General features: G+C 39.0%; 2 protein-coding genes across 18 annotated transcripts in view; one reads left to right on the plus strand and one right to left on the minus strand.

Moving 5' to 3' along the window:
- RALGPS1 (Ral GEF with PH domain and SH3 binding motif 1) overlaps nucleotides 1-16,652 on the plus strand; it is a 218,704-nt gene that overhangs the window by 13,701 nt on the left and 188,351 nt on the right. The window contains exon 1 of one of the 17 annotated variants that reach the window (XM_083596991.1): nucleotides 4,832-4,853. The exons of the other annotated variants lie outside the window; for them this stretch is intronic. The gene's annotated coding sequence lies outside the window, so the exon portion shown is untranslated. Of the gene's footprint in view, nucleotides 1-4,831; nucleotides 4,854-16,652 lie in introns of those variants that run through there. 17 annotated transcript variants of the gene reach the window in all.
- Nucleotides 8,029-14,687, minus strand: LOC310753959 (uncharacterized protein). The gene is made up of 2 exons (XM_083595290.1): nucleotides 14,525-14,687; nucleotides 8,029-10,510 (listed from the first exon to the last, which is right to left on the minus strand). The coding sequence occupies exons 1-2, from the start codon at nucleotides 14,530-14,532 to the stop codon at nucleotides 9,751-9,753; spliced, it is 768 nt and encodes a 255-aa protein (XP_083451416.1). The 5' UTR covers nucleotides 14,533-14,687; the 3' UTR covers nucleotides 8,029-9,750.

The raw sequence follows: 16,652 nt of genomic DNA on the forward strand, positions 1-16,652 counted from the left end.
AGCCAGGCTGGGGAGCCATCTTAAGTCGAAGCTGTATAGGCCTTGTGGTGCATGTGACTCAGATTCTATTCAGTTGAACCTCTGGTTACAAAGTTGGTTGGACAGTGTTTTAGAAGCTACCCAGCATGAGTTTGACCAGACTGCAGGAGGACAGGAAGACTGGAGTGCCTGGAAAAGGTGAGGCTGCAGGTCCCTTATTTTGGCTGCTGGTCCCTTATTTTCAAGGCTGCTGGTCCCTTATTTTCGAATCTGTAAGTTGACAGCTATGAAGGCACCCTGTTTATCAAATGTCTTTCTCCGAGAAGTTTGTCTGACACCTACATTATGAATCTGTACAGGTAGGTACATCCATTGTTTCTAATGGATTTACCATTGTTACTGGTAACGGGAAATACATGTACCTAGTATTGAGATTCACCAAAGAGGGAATATTTTGTTTTGCTGTCCGTTATTCCGTGTTCAAAGGCACACAAGTAAGTTAGAACAAGGAGGTTGTTAACTCTATTTATCTACACTACTATAAAAGCTCCAGTGATGCTGTTCATGAAAGCAGTAACTTTTTCAGTTTCTCACTTTTGATAAGAATTAGCATATAGGGATCCTCTTTGTTGCCTTTGCTGTCTTCAGATGGAAGCCTCAGTGGTTGTGATGGTGGGCACAGTAAGGTCATTCCAGTTCTGTCCCACCCCACTTCAACAGGAATCACAAGTCAGCATCTTGTCCACACTCAGGTCACATGAGCACCAGCTTGGATAAGGAGGTTGCCTGCTCACTATTCTATATATTCTATATTCAGCAATAAAATTCACACAACAATTAAGGGAGTTTCACATAAAATTTAATACATGCATAAGAGAAAAGGAGCTGGGCTCTCTAAAGAGAATTTTCTTTAAAGAGAATAGGATCCTTCCAACTTCTCCATCTCTTTTTACCAGTATTAGAAATTCCCCAGGTGCCAGGTGTGTTTTGCGACTGGTGTGGATCCAACTGCGACCACGTGGGGATTTCTGGGTGCTTGGTTGGTGACTGACATCTGACTGGCTGTTCCAACTTTCTTAAACAGGTACACAGAGGAACATATTTATTGCATTTATATCCCACCTTTTTCTCCAAGGAGCACATAGTTTACTCCCCTCCTCAATTAATCCCCACAAAGACCCTGTGAGGTAGGTTAAGAGGCTGTAATTGGCCCAAGTAAGCTTCATGATTTAGTGGGGATTTGAACCTTCATCTCCCAGGTCCTAGTCTGACACTCTAACCACTATACCACACTGGCTTCCTAGAGTACTTCTGCTATGGGGCAGCTATATAAATTAAGTAGGTAAATAAGTATGGAGAAAGCAAATGTCTCTTTGAGAAGGCTCTGAAATATTTTCCTTGAAGCTTGAATTTGTTTTAATTTGGATTGTTTTATTTGCTGTTTTAATGTATTGTAAGCCACTTGGAGATTTTTTTCCTTTAAAATATAAAGTGGTAGAAATGAAATGAATAATGATGATGATTATAGGAATAATAAATCCTACCACTTAAAAAAAAAGCACCTAGACATTCTGTTTTGGTGACTGTAACCTAGGTTTAAGGTGCCATTTGGTGATTAGCTTATATATCTCAATTTCTAACACTGCCTATTACCACCGATGCCTCACTATTTGCTGTGCCTCTGTTACCACTTGTGCACACATGAGTTTCTGTTGGGGTGTGTGTGTGTGTGTGTGTGTGTGTGTGAAGGAACACCAGTTAACCAATAGGCATTGACAATGTAATGAATACGGGGATGACTGATGGAATAAAGGGTCTAGGTAAAACAAAAGACATCCTTTGTGAGGCATGTAGGCAAGCAATTAATTGCCCAAGGCAAATTTATTCATTTATTTCCATCCAACCATTCTAGATTGGCAAACCTTACAATACAAACTTCTCAAGTTGACTTACAATATCCCATAAATCAACTAATATTTAATAATAATAATAAGCAGAAACACTGCAGCAATTACAAGCCTTAGTTAATCTATCAAAAGTTATTAAAAGTCTGAGAAGCCAAAACAGTTTGTACTTGATGCCTAAAAGCTGTTTGATTCAGCATCAGGTAAGCAGATAAGACAAGGGAGTTCTGCAGATGTAATTGGTTCATGCCCTGTTCTTCATTAACCAATTACATCATCCCACTAGGTTTGTATGAGGAAATACAGTATAGTACTTGAGCAAGCTGTAATGCTCTGTGGTAGATGTTGTATGATTTATAATTGTAATTTTATTGGTTTAATTGTATTTTTTCACATCGTATTTTCTTGTATTACAATGCACATTCCATAATATTTAAATTACAGTACAATAAAATACCATGTAAGAAATAAAAAGCAACTAAAATACAATTAAGAATCAATATGAATCAATATGAATATTTAACATGGGTCATCTGAATGAGTGTTCATGATCCACAGTTTAGGAACTTGCTCCTTATAATTTGCATTTGTATATCTGTTTGCCTGATGACATTGCAACATTTTGGAAGATTTTAGTTGTCACTTTATTAGAACTGAAACATGCAGTTAAAATTCTCAGGGTCCAGCATAAAAAAATATAAGTACATTGATGATCTGATGCCTGGAATCTTTACATCACTGATAACATTAGCCTACCATACAGCTGGACATGGGTGGCGCTGTGAGTTAAACCACAGAGCCTAGGACTTGCCAATCAGAAGGTCAGTGGTTTGAATCCCCATGACAGAGTAAGCTCCCGTTGCTGGGTCCCTTCTCCTGCCAACCTAGCAGTTCGAAAGCACGTCAAAGTGCAAGTAGATAAAAAGGTACCGCTCCGGTGGGAAGGTAAACGGCGTTCTGTGCGCTGCTCTGGTTTGCCAGAAGCGGCTTAGTCATGCTGGCCACATGACCCGGAAGCTGTACGCCGGCTCCCTCGGCCAATAAAGCGAGATGAGCGCCGCAACCCCAGAGTTGGCCATGACTGGACCTAATGGTCAGGGGTCCCTTTACCTTTACCCTTACCATACAGCTAGATGTACTGGTAATATTCATACAGCATATTTTGTCTCAAATAAAGCGCAAATAAAACAAATAAAATACAATCACATCTTACACAGGGGTTTGGTTCCACATATGCACGAAAATCACACATACTCAAACCCTTGGAGCCATGCTGTAGCTAGTGGGGGGAGAGAATCCCCAGTACTCCTATAGCTGCACACCAAGCTCTTTTTAAAAGCTCTTTTTGTGGCTGGTATCCCAAGCATGATAAAAGGCTTTAAACTCTGCCTTGCTTGTGGCCAGTTAGGCACGCTGGCTCTGGAAGGCCAGGGATACTTGTGTGAGATCTCACAGGAGTGCTAATGGCCCCACAAGATCTCATGAGAGCCTTGTAGGTGCTGAGAGCCTTGCCCTCAAGCAAGGTGGAGAACTTAAAAGCTCTTTCCATGCTGGGCAACCACAAGCCAACCAGGTAAAAAAATGAGCTTTTAAGCTCTCCAGCCTGCTTCGATTTAACTTGTGCAATTTCAACAAGTCTGCCTTCAACGACATATGGTTGAAATCAGTCAAATTAAATGCACATAAGATGTGATCATACCCTATAACAATGTTAATCATTTTTGTAACTTTACAGAGATTTTTAAATGTTGGCACGATTAACATTTAGGCAATAGTTCTTAACAGTATGCAATTATTCACCCTATCAGAAGTCATGTGAGGCTACCACCCTTGCTGAAGCTAAGCAGGTCTGGGTCTGGTGACTTCCAGGGAAATGCTGTATTTTTCCATCTATAGGACGCCCCCATGTATAAGACGCCTCCTATTTTTGGGGACTCAGATTTAAGAAAATGGGGCGAGATGACCCAATGTATAAGATGCCCCCTAATTTTTGACATTATTTTTTAGGGGGAAAACCTAGTCTTATACACGGAAAAATATGGTGCATGTAGGCTGACTAAAGAAAGATGAGGTGTAAATGAAATAAAGCAAATAAACAAGTTTAAGGAATGCAACATTCAGTTTCAGCACTTATTCAAAATAATGACACTAGCAGCAGAAACCATATGCTCTAATTCAGCTAATTAGGCAAGCTATTTCTTTAGTACATTAAACATTTGGATGCCTTTAAAATTCTGTTTTGATAAGCTTTATGAAAGTTAACATTAAGGTGTGCCTTACATTTCTAAAAAATCAAAAAACAAAAACACCAAACAGTAATGAGTTGTTATTGGCATTCTTAGCAGTATTACTCACCTTCATTGTAAACATTGTGAACCATTTTCTTCAAGCTAATTCCAACAGAACTCCTCTCTTGCACAGTTCTTGGCTCTCATAATAGGGATTATGCTAGTCTGTTCATTTAATATAATGCAATATGTGTTAATCATTTCAAAAAATGAGTTGCTTTTTTCTAAACTAAAAAGCCCTTTAAAGTAAGGTTACCAGACATCCCCGTTTTCCAGGGACAGTCCCCAGATTTACAAATCAGTCCCCTGACAAAATCCTATCATTCCTATTGAAGTTGAAAAGTGCCCCCCGGATTCATTGAAAAAAATCTGGTAACCTTAGGGAAGGTGCTTCAAATTATTGACCATGTTGCCTGCTGTTTTCTGTACCATTTTTGGATATGGGCCATTCTGAATTGTACACAAAATTCCAAATACAACTAACTTTGCTGTAGATTTAGATAGTTATGATATTGACTGTCTTAATTTTCAATCCCTTTCGTAGTCATCCCTAGCATGGCATTTACTCCTATCACTGCCAGTGCATTCTGAGTTGATGTTTTCATTGAGTTATCCACTGTGATCTCTTTCCAGATAACTCATATGCTTCATAGAATTACTTCAGCAATGCTCTGTGATTTAGGCAAGTATTCTCCCCATATTCTGTATTTGAAAACCATACTGCGATCATAGTGGTTTAGCTAAGGCCACCTAGTGAGTTTATGGCTGATGAGATTTGAATTAGGGACTTCTTGACTCACCCTGCTAGCTACTCTATATTATACCAGCTGATCATATAATAACCTTTACAGTGCTGCTGCTTAAACATTTCCTCTTGTCTATTGCTGTGGACTTTGTCAAATGGTTGGGATTATAGCATGGGAATCCATCGTGAAATGTGGAGTGATTTACATTTTGCTACTCCTAAGAGCTAGCATTTACTTTTTCATTAGTTTCAATTATCCCTCACACTTTGGAGTTGCACAAAGGAAGATAAATCTAATATAGGAGTAGAGAAATTTTCCAGTGTATAACAAATATTCTAAATGAACAGGAGAGGGGGCTTGATCAAAGGTGATTTGGTACTGATAGTACAACCACAACTATTTCAACAGAAAACACTATGGATTAAGAGGCAATTTAACATTTTTGTGCAAGTTATGCAGGTTCATTGTGCATCAGAATAAGTATCAGTTTGTGGAAACAAGAATAAGTATCAACATGCTCTAAAGCAGTCTTCCCCAACCTTATGCCCCTCAGATGTTTTGGAGTATTACTATGGGAAAGCTGGCTGGAGCTTATAACCTAAAACAGCTGAAGGGCCCCACTATGGGGGAAGCCTGGCCTAAGGCATCTTTTTTAGCATTCCCTGCCTAAGGAGCTATTCAACAGTTTGGCTCCACCTGCTGTACTGTGTGAACCTTACCAGAACTGTATTCTGAAATTTAGGATCTTCTGATGTGAGTTTCCAGCTTCGCTTCTTTTTCCTTGTGTAACAAATACGTCGTGTGCCAACAGTAAAGCTGTAGGAAGAACTATGATTCCTTCAGACCAAGTAGTCCATGAACCACAGGTCTAAAAACTGGGCGGTCATTACCACCTGGAATACTTAAATAGGCTAGCTTTTTTTTAAAAAAAGAAAAAGCCCACAACCATAGTTGATTATTAGCCATGGTAATATTGGTAACTAGTAGTTTTCATTAAGAAAGCTCCATAACAGCTAATGATTTTACTAGGGTCAAAGGCTATCAAAAATAGTACCCAATCTTTAAATGAGGTCATTGATACTTTGTTGATGGATTATAGTATCAACACCATTTAAAGACTAGCATCTTTGGAGAGATGAGCGTTGACAGATGAAGGGTGGAAAGTATTGTTTTAGATCAGGATTTCACCACAATGGTTGATAAGTGTCAGTAGGCCAAACATGGAAAATTTGGGTGGATAATATACAGATGAACTTTGGCTTTTGAACAATGTTAACCATAATGAAAACCCAAAAGACAATGGGTGGTATTTGGTGCTAGTTCTACAGATAGTAAACTAATTGAAGATAGTGGACCTGACCAAGTTAGGTTCATCAATTTTAGCGGGGCTACCCTGAGTAGGAGTAGCACTGGCTTCAACCAGGTTTTGCATAGTCCTGAATATTTTTCAGTGATGCTTCCCAAAATAATTTCAACACATTACTGGATCTTCTCTGGTCAAATTGAGTTCTTATGGGTTCTAACTGGGCAAAAAGTATTAAACTTCTATCCAGTCTATGGACTCTTCTGTTCCCTTCCAAAACAAACATTATTTTTTTAAAAACCCAAACTTATCTGAGTATGTTATATACTCAGGGCTTTTTTTCCAGCCAGAACTCACCAGAACTCAGTTCTGGCCCCATCTCAGATGGGTGCCATTTCCAGTATAGGAGAAGAAGAGAGGGGTTCATTGTGGGTTCTATCACCTCTAGAAAAATAGCACTGGATGTACTTAATAGGACAGGATAAGGTGCAGCACTTTAGTAAATTTCATTTTAACAAGTAATTCTGCACTCTCCTGATTCACAGAGCAGCAAATTGTCTGTAGCTCTAGAAATAAAGCAAAAAATTTTCTTGCGTTTTACAGAGCCTCTTGTCACTGGCACTGCATTTTTCTCCCACCTCTTTCACAGTTGAGAATATAGTGCCACCATAATGCGCATACTAATATCCATATTTTGAGAATGCAAAGAAAAACCATACAGAAAAGTCCCCGTTTGGTTTATTTTTTCTGGTGATATATCATAGAAAAGTATGCCTCCAGGAAATTTCCCTTAAAATTATTGGACCCCCACGTCTTGCAAAAATAAATACTTGAAGCTCACCATCTCTGTGGAGAATGAGGTTCCAATTTTCATGTTTGGTGGGAGTGTACCATGGTCCATGCCTTTTGGGGAAAAGTTTTTTATTTGACTTCCAAAATGACTAAACAGTCTATCCCTTCTAATTCAGCACTTGCCTTATTATCACTAGATACGACCCCAAATTCTACCCTTAAATCTAAAGAATTACTGTATTTTTCGCTCCATAGGGCGCACCGGACCATAGGGCGCACCTAGTTTTTAGGGGGGGAATAAAGAAAGAAAAATTATTTTTTCCCCCCGCCGCGGGGCTGGGGTGGGGGAAGCCCGAGCTGCATTCGCTCCATAGGACGCACACACATTTCCCCTTCATTTTTGGAGGGGGAAAAGTGCGTCCTATAGAGTGAAAAATACAGTAATTTTCTTCCAGTTCACAGCAGCTAGACTAGTTATTCCCCAATGATGGAAGGAAACTTAGAGGCTTGGGTTAATAACTTCTGGAGTATTGCTCTATCAGAATCCTCCCAAACCATCAGCGGCTAATCAAAGGAATCTCCAAAAAAGATACCTTTGACACAATTTGGTCTCCCCTTTTCTCTTTTATTGAAGAACAGCAGAATATTTTAATGTCATCATCATTGCAGAGGTGTCTGTGGAGGGGATATATTGATTGAAAAGGGGGGGAGGGAGAAAACACTAGATGGAATACCATGTTTAATTAATCCTTGTTAATAGCTGTCAGTTGGCAAGCAGCCACATCATCTATCCATCTTAAGTGTAAAGGTTTTAGAAATTGTGCTAGAAACCTGTTAAGTATTATATTTCAAAAATTGGTGGATTGTAAAGTGATTCAGCATAGGCAAGAATATTGTTTAGATCTCTTGGTAGTTTTACATGAATGCTTAGCATGAAACTGTTTTTTAAACATTGGTTTCTAGTAGCAAAACTTCAGGTTTAATCATTGAATTGGTTAGAGATGACAGGTGGAAAATTGTCCTTTAAAATGTTTTATTAGTATTAAACAATGCACATATTATCAGATAAAGTAACCTGATAGACCCTGAATATTTGTTGTTCATTGAAGTTGCATTGTACATGGCTTGTTTTCGAGGAAAACAAGCCAACAGGTGTCTGAAAGCTAGTGCAAGCAGTCTGAAAGCTTGTAAAATGATAGATAAAGGTGGACTGCATTCTTCTGAAATCACAGCCAATTATAATAGTCAAATAATTCCATTACAATAGCATCTTAAAATGTTCTCTAACTGCACTATAGTGATAAACTGTCACAGTCCTATGCTTTACAGCCATTTTTATTCCTGAGTTAAGATGCCATTGAAATAGCCTCATCTTATTTTCTTTCATCATTTCTTCAGAATTCAGCAACAAAAATAGTAGAGAGTAAAATGCTGACATGACTATGAACACTGAAATTTTAATTCAAATTTGGTTGGGATCCTTGAAAATTATCCTCTAAACATATGAGTAAAAGCATGGGAAAATGCCTCATGATACACTAGTCTCTAAAGTGAAAACAGGGCCAACTCATGCAGCTCTTCTGGATTTTAATAGTAGTAGCAGTATGGTTGAAGTACAGTAGTACAGTTGTACCTCGGAAGTCGAACTCCTTGCAAGTCGAACATTTTGGCTCCTGAATGCCACAAACCCGGACGTTAGTGCTCCAGTTCCAAACGTTATTTGGAACCTGAACGTCTGGTGCGGGTTCCGCAGCTTCCGATTGGCTGCAGAATCTTCCTGCAGCTAATTGGAAGCCACACCTTGGTTTCCAAACATTTTGGAAGTCAAATGTACTTCCAGAACAGATTCCGTTCAACTTCGGAGGTACGACCGTATACTACTACCACCAAAGTAGTGAATGAAATGCTGAATCACAACTGAGGGCATGTTAAAGAGAGAATGTGTCATATGATTCTTTTCTTAAGAGGCAGATAAAATGGATTTTTGTTTGACAGGTAAACAAAACCATTTTGCACATCATGGTGTGAATGAGAGAGATTCAAGGATATGCATGACTTTCCTGCACATGTATCCAGCAGCTGTAATATAGGCTTCAAGCTATGACTCCTCTTTATATATAAGGGTTGTGCAGTGAAAGATCAAGCTTGCATTAACAGTTCTAATAAAAATGTTGCGATGAATTTTGCTTTAAAATAAAAAAGTCTCATTTAAATGCTTGTGCATAGTGTAAGTGCAGGAGCTCTTTCAAGTGGCAATGTATTCACTGTAAAAAATGCAAAATATTTTAAGCTATTTGCTCATAGCTATTGAGATTCTAGTTTGCTGAAGACAGATTTTTTTCTGCAGGAAATGTGTTTTTTGTCTAAAACTGTTAAATGAAAAGATTAGGGTTGGTTGATTGAGGGATTTATTTAATTGAACCAAGATGTAGCCTTTGCAGTTTTGAAAATAGGAAACTAATCTTAAGCAGTTCGTTTTAGTGAGGCTCTCTAGAATGTATTTCCTCCAGCAGCTGTTAACAGTGCTATTCATAGATCACGGTTGGCATTAATCAGTTGTACTGCTGCCATTGCCATAAATCTGTATTTCCAAGCTGCATAAGATTTTGTTACACACTGCACTGGATTTAAATTTAAAGGGGCAAAAAATGTATTGATCTGGTAATCATATCCTTAAACCATTTCTTAGAAAATAGTTCACAAATTTGAAGGACTTGGTCTCATGGTGGGTTTTTTTGTTACATGAGCAGTTCCTGTTCACTTTGAAGTGCTTGATGTTCAAATTCCAGGTAATTCGCTAATTTTTCCATTTCTTCAAAGCCTTTGCAAATATTTAAAATATCCATATCTAACAATATAGTTGCAGACTCCTTCAAAGAGCTTTCATCCCTTTGAATTATAATTGTGTACTGGTCACACAGTTTATATGTTATTTGATTAATAACATGATTGCTTGCATAATGCTGGATACCAGCCTTCTGCAGAAAGTCTTCCATGGTCATGTTTGCTTCGTCCTCAAATTTCAAATCTATGTTAAGAAAGTCTGCCAGATGTGTAATTATCTCTCTCTCCCCCACTAGTTCAGTATATGCAGAACTGGCTGCTGCACATGTATATGTACTATCTGTTTCAATCAAATCAAGTTGCTGGTCATTTTGATTGTTAGGCTCAAATTGTGTTTGCTTTTTTTCTTCATAGACAGTAGGTTTAGCACTCTGAATATTTTCTGGTTTGTTCTGGTTTGCAACATTATCTCTATCCATCTGCTCCTGAGATTCTAGTATAAGATGCCACTGTTGATTTCTTTGACTAAGCCATAATTGAGCCATTGCTAGGTCATCTGAAGTAGTATCGTAATAATGTTCTCTGTGAGTGACTAGCTCCAAACATTTGGCACCAACCGCCAGCAGTTTAGCTTTACTATCTTCTGTTACCCAATACTTCTGTTGAAGTTGGACTTTTGGGACTGAGGAGAATTCTTGTGTTGCTTCCATGTTCCTGTTGAGGAAAAGGTGTACATTAAGGCAAAAACTTGATTTATACAAATTCTGATTACTATATAAAACAGCCAATAAAAGGGCTGGGAGGAGAATCATTTTAATTCATAGAATCATAGAATTGTAGAGTTGGAAGGGACCCTGAGGGTCATCTAGTCCAACCCTCTGGCATTCATTCTTTATTCATTGGATTTATATCCTATTTTTCAGCTAGAGTCCTCAAAGCAGCTAACAACTTTTGCAAAACACACCAAGAAGCACATGCTCAAAAGCACAACACAACCAGCCTCACTGTTCTTCTGAACGGGGCAGCTACTCTTAAGTTGGCCCTATAAGTGGGTGGGGATGGCATAGTATGAGTAGGCCCTGAGGTTGTCTTTATCTCCCTCCCTCTTTTCTACTTGCTGTGGTGGTGTAATTTGCTCTTCACTTATTTGACGGGGGACGGGGGGAGCTTTAAACACTTCCTTTCTCACTCTTCTCCTTTTAGCCTGCCACATATGATTTTCCAATCTCTAGGGATGGGGAGAAATTCAAATTCAGTTCACTTTTAAAGGTGTATCTATCAAATTTGCACCTTTTGAAACAATACGAGAACTGAAATACAGCTGTCCTTTGAAATTCACACTTACCCAAATTTTGCAATACAATTCTTCATAAGAATGTAAGAAGAGTTTGCTGGATCACACCAGTGGCCCTTCTAGTCCAGCATTCCCTTTCTGCAGTGAAAACCAGATGTTTATGTGAAGACTAAAAGCAGGACCTGAGCACAATAACACTCTTCCCACTTGTGATTCCCAACAACTAGTATTCAGAAACATACTGTCTCTTGGACAACCTATATTTACAAAATGCAAAAAATGTGCCTAAAAATTAATATATGAGTGAAAATAAAAATGTATGTATGGGGAAATTGCTTGCAAAGGGGTGTGTTCATTAGTTAAAATTGCATATAAAATGTGTGTGTTATATTCTGAAAAACATGGAAATTTTATTTTAAAAATGCAGATTGTGGTAAAACGTGGACAACTGAATTTAAAATAAGGAAATTAAAATACCAAGAAAGCTTTGGATTTTCATCAGTTGTTTGGATGATGTCTAAGATATATAGCATTTATCTGAATGATAGGAATAATAACTATTGTGATAGGGAGATGGCAAATTTAAATAAAGATATATTCCAGAGAAGGTGAAGGTGAAGATATATTCCAGAGAAGGTGTAGTAATTTTATCAGGTTTTTACATTTGCTTTATTTTTGGTGGTGGTTATCTAACAAATGGCAGTATAAAAGTGAAATTATGCTTAGAAATGTAATTTCTTTCCTCTTAAAATTAATTTTAAGTGCACAACAGAAGGCTAGAATCAAAACAACAGTTCAGTTACTTCTATGAGCTTAGTGGGGATATGTATCCTCAACAGCAACCCCCTTTGTCACAAGCAGAAACCCAGATAATTTGAAAAGTAGTGTGTGATATGGAATATGGTCTGCTGTTTAAAGGGAAATAAGTTCAGACATTTCACTGCAAACCCTTGCATATGCCTAAAGTAGTTACTGGACTCCAAATATATATGATCATGTTATAACATGGACAATCAATGTCTAGTGTTCCCTTTTCTTTTTTTAAATGTATTTTTCACTGAAGCTTTAAAAAAATACACAAAAAAGAATACAAAAATATTATGAGGCCCTAGTATATGCACAGCTCTTTGTTGTCAATTCCCCTACCTCACATCAAACACATGAATAAACAAACATGACTATGCTGTCTTGTTTAGTTTTATCAAACTTTACCTAGGGAAATGGGGGAGCATCCTAATTTTTTCCCCATCTGATATATTCAGGTATGGAAGAAAATATATAGTCGCACAGTCTCCTAAGAATTTGGTGTCAACAGAGCTGTGAAGGATTTTATGTAATATGTGAATGAGTTGTTATCTAAAAATAGGTGCTGATTCCAGAAGCATGTCTGGCATCCTACCCTGAACATGATGACTTTACCCTGAAATATTATGGTTTTATCAAGAAGGCTAAAACTTTGTGATAGTTGTCAGGCATGCCTCCAGATGTTTTGGGACTACAATTCCCATCATCCCTGACCACTGGTTCTGATAGCTAGGGATGATGGCAGTTGTAGTCCTAAAACATCTGGAGGGCCAAGTTTGGTCATGTCTTGTTTAGGCGAACTGTGATCACTAACACTGGATACTAAAAGGGGTTCAGAAAGCCCACACATACATTTAAAGAGTGTGTGAGAGAGATGCAGGGCCACATGAGCAAGCCCCACACACTTGCCGCTGATGTACTTGGGATCACACAATCTTTCCATGAGAAGGGAATTGTGTACGAAAATGCATATGTAGAGTTCCTCCATGTGAGGAGGGAATTTTGACCCAATTCAGATCCCCTTTTGTGTGGAGAATCTTTTCACATGTACAGTGGTACCTCGGGTTACAAACACTTCGGGTTACAAACACCTTGGGTTACAAACTCCGCTAACCCAGAAGTAGTACCTCAGATTGAGAACTTTGCCCCAGGATGAGAATGGAAATCGTGTGGCAGCGGCGCAGCAGCAGTGGGAGGCTCCATTAGTGAAAGCGTGCCTCAGGTTAAGAATGGTTTCGGGTTAAGAACAGACCTCTGAAACAAATTAAGTTCGTAACCCGAGGTACCACTGTACCTTGGTTTGTGCAAAGAACTATATGGCTAGTGCATGAGTGCCTCACAATCTCTTCCCAACCCATATGTTGAGATGCTTAGACAAAGAATAGAGAAAGGCAGCCCAGAATTTGTCAATATGTTCCTTGGCAAACTCTGGAATATTGTTACAGCAGAGCTGTAAAATCATTGGGGATTTAAATGTCTGTATGCTCAACCTTTCAGTTGTATGAACCTGCAATCATAGTTCATAGAATCATCTGAATGCAGCTAGGGTAACCTACATCGTTAAAAAAAATATGCTAAGTGACTCAAGTAAAAGAATGTTGTTGTTTAGTCATTTATTCGTGTCCAACTATTCGTGACCCCATGGACCAGAGCATGCCAGGCACTCCTGTCTTCCACTGCCTCCTGCAGTTTGGTCAAATTCATGTTGGTAGCTTCAAGAACACTGTCTAACCATCTCGTCCTCTGTCGTCCCCTTCTCCTTGTATCCTCAATCCTTCCCAGCATCAGGGTCTTTTCCAGGGAGTCTTCTCTTCTCATGTTGTGGCCAAAGAATTAGAGCCTCACCTTCAGGATCTGTCCTTCCAGCGAGCACTCAGGGCTGATTTCCTTCAGAATGGATAGGTTTGATCTTCTTGCAGTCCATGGGACTCTCAAGAGTCTCCTCCAGCACCATAATTCAAAAGCATCAATTCTTTGGCAATCAGCCTTCTTTATGGTCCAGCTCTCACTTCCATACATCACTACTGGGAAAACCATAGCTTTAACAATATGTACCTTTGTTGGCAAGGTGTGTCTCTGCTTTTTAAGATGCTGTCTACGTTTGTCATTGCTTTTCTCCCAAAAAGCAATTTCGTGACTGCTGTCACCATCTGCAGTGATCATGGAACCCAAGAAAGTAAAATTCTTTGTTGTTTTAGTTTTCATGGTGGTGTCCAGCAATGTTTGCATAGAACAACTATTAATAAATATGACAACATTTAGATAAACTGCTTCAAAACTTTTCCAAATCTTCTCTCCTTTAAAGGTGAAGATAGGCAATTTTTCACACACCCTGTACAGAAGTTTCCATTTGTTTTATGCAACTTTATTTTCTTAATTGAACAGCTCATTTTAGCATATATAGTGTTTCTTAGTACTTATTTGCAACTGTTCTTAAGTAGTTCCATACACATATCAAAAGCCTACAATATACCAGCCACCTCGCTTTTTTATGCTGCTTTATCACTACTTTTGACTAATAGGTGTTAATTATGTGGTTCCCTCCATTTTTAGCAAATCACATTATACGATCGGAAGAGAAACCAGAGTATCAATATTTACTTTCATTTGAAATGTTTGAAGTGGCCTACCTTGTCATCTGTCTCAGAATGAAAGGGCATGGAAGAAGTTTAGGAGAGTTCCCCTGCCGCACCACTGTTTAGTTCAATTTTTTTGAGTTGTAAACCCAAGTTTTCTTGCCAACAATCCGCTTCCTTCAAAGCAGCATGCATGGATCACCCCCACCCCTGGTTTATTTTTAGTTACTAGTTGAGGCTACCATAGAAACAGTGCATGTGGCAACAGTTTATAGTTACTGTTTATAGATTGACACAGAGGTGCTTTGAAGAACCAGCCCAGTACATTTGGCTGAAATCAATGTTACTGGTAGATAGCTAACTGGGTAGATACTCATAATTTCTTAACATAATGTATGCTAAGCTAGTGGAGAAGGGAAAGGCCTTTTTAAAGAAATATTTTTGTTAGGGTTAGAACTCCAGCTGTTAGTGAAATCAAATCTTGTTAATTGCCTTTTACTGACTGCATTCAAGTATTCCTGATGTAAAAGCCAAACTTCATTAATGGCATCCTGGTGTCATTTGATTGCAAGGGCAAGAGTGGTCTTTTTTTGTGCAGCCCTCACAGAACTAATTTAGGCTTGCCAAAGCATTTGGACATGCTCCATGGCATTTCCCCTCCTTTCCCTTTGAACTACCCACCATGGCTGATTCAATATGGCCAAGGGGGGGTTTCTGAGTAGCTCCAGAGCAGTGATGTGGACTTTCTAGAAAATATTCATATGCAAATCAGGGTAATTTGCAGTTTGAAAACTAAATGCTCTAGAGAAGGAGTGGGAAACCTTTTTTTTTTACCCCTGGCAGGCTAAATCAAAAAGTGCTCACCCCTCTGAGCCACTTTTGACAGGTTGGTGAATCCACCCACTTGATATTAGGTGAATCTGAGCCTGCCAGAAGTCAGGAGAACTTGTATTTGGCATCTATTGATTATTAGTAATAAGTTTATGAAACTGTTTTTTTCCTGGTGGAAAAACAAAGCACCAGAAAATTTCCTTCTCCATATCACTGGTTTAGCAGATGATTAACACTTCTTTGCATAAAGGAATGATGTCTACTGGCTACTACCCTTAAAGTGCTATGTTTGAAGAGTTATTTTCAGACCCTGACCACTTACACCTGGAACTAGAGTGTCCTTTACAGAGGACAGTCTTATATTTGAATGGCTGTCCAGTTCAAGCTTCTTTTAAATATAACCATTAGGAGGGAGAGAGCAGGGGTTTTTGAAGTTGCCCGGCAAATGTTAGCACCTGGACAGTAGCATAAGCAGGGATATGGGTCACCTGGTCATAGTCTTGCTCACTATGTTGAGATACAGTGTATTTCTCTTTATATTGCAGTAATTAGTTCTAAATTTGCATCTGTGCATATAAATTAGCACATGCAAATATTTTGCATATGTGTCCCCATTTGTTTTTGTGATGCATTTACAGTGGTACCTCGGGTTACATACACTTCAGGTTACATACGCTTCAGGTTACATATGCTTCAGGTTACAGACTCCGCTAACCCAGAAATAGTACCTCGGGTTAAGAACTTTGCCTCAGGATGACAACAGAAATCATGCAGCGGCGGCGCGGCGGCAGCAAGAGTCCCCATTAGCTAAAGTGGTGCTTCAGGTTAAGAACAGTTTAAGAACAGACCTCCAGAACGAATTAAGTTCTTAACCCGAGGTACCACTGTACTCTCTTTTTTGGCACTGTATAAGTGGCTGCCCAGTTAGGACTTCCAAACTGTGGTTTGACCATGGTCTCTGAAGAAGACAAACTGATTCTGGCAGCTCATTTTAGGGCACATTTTCTTATATCATATGCAGGTGCAGTTTGAAACCAGAAATATGTATATAGAGCAGGGGTTGTGAACCTGGTCCCTGCCGCCCACTAGTGGGCGTTTCAGGATTCTAGGTGGGCAGTAGGGGGTTCTACGGCACAAGCTGAATCCTCCTTCCATTGAGCACTGGTGGGCGGAAAGGAAATTTTACCATCAAGAAAGATGCATTAGTGGGTGGTAGGTATAAAAAGGTTGACTACCCTGATATAGAGAAATATAGTGTACAATCAGCAATATATTAGCTTGGGACTTATAGGTGAATGAGAATTGGCAATTACTCACAGGAAGGTACATAACCAGTTAACCCAGTAGGCCA

This window comes from Podarcis filfolensis, assembly GCF_964270895.1.
Source record: "Podarcis filfolensis genome assembly, chromosome: Z".
NCBI lineage: Eukaryota > Metazoa > Chordata > Lepidosauria > Squamata > Lacertidae > Podarcis > Podarcis filfolensis.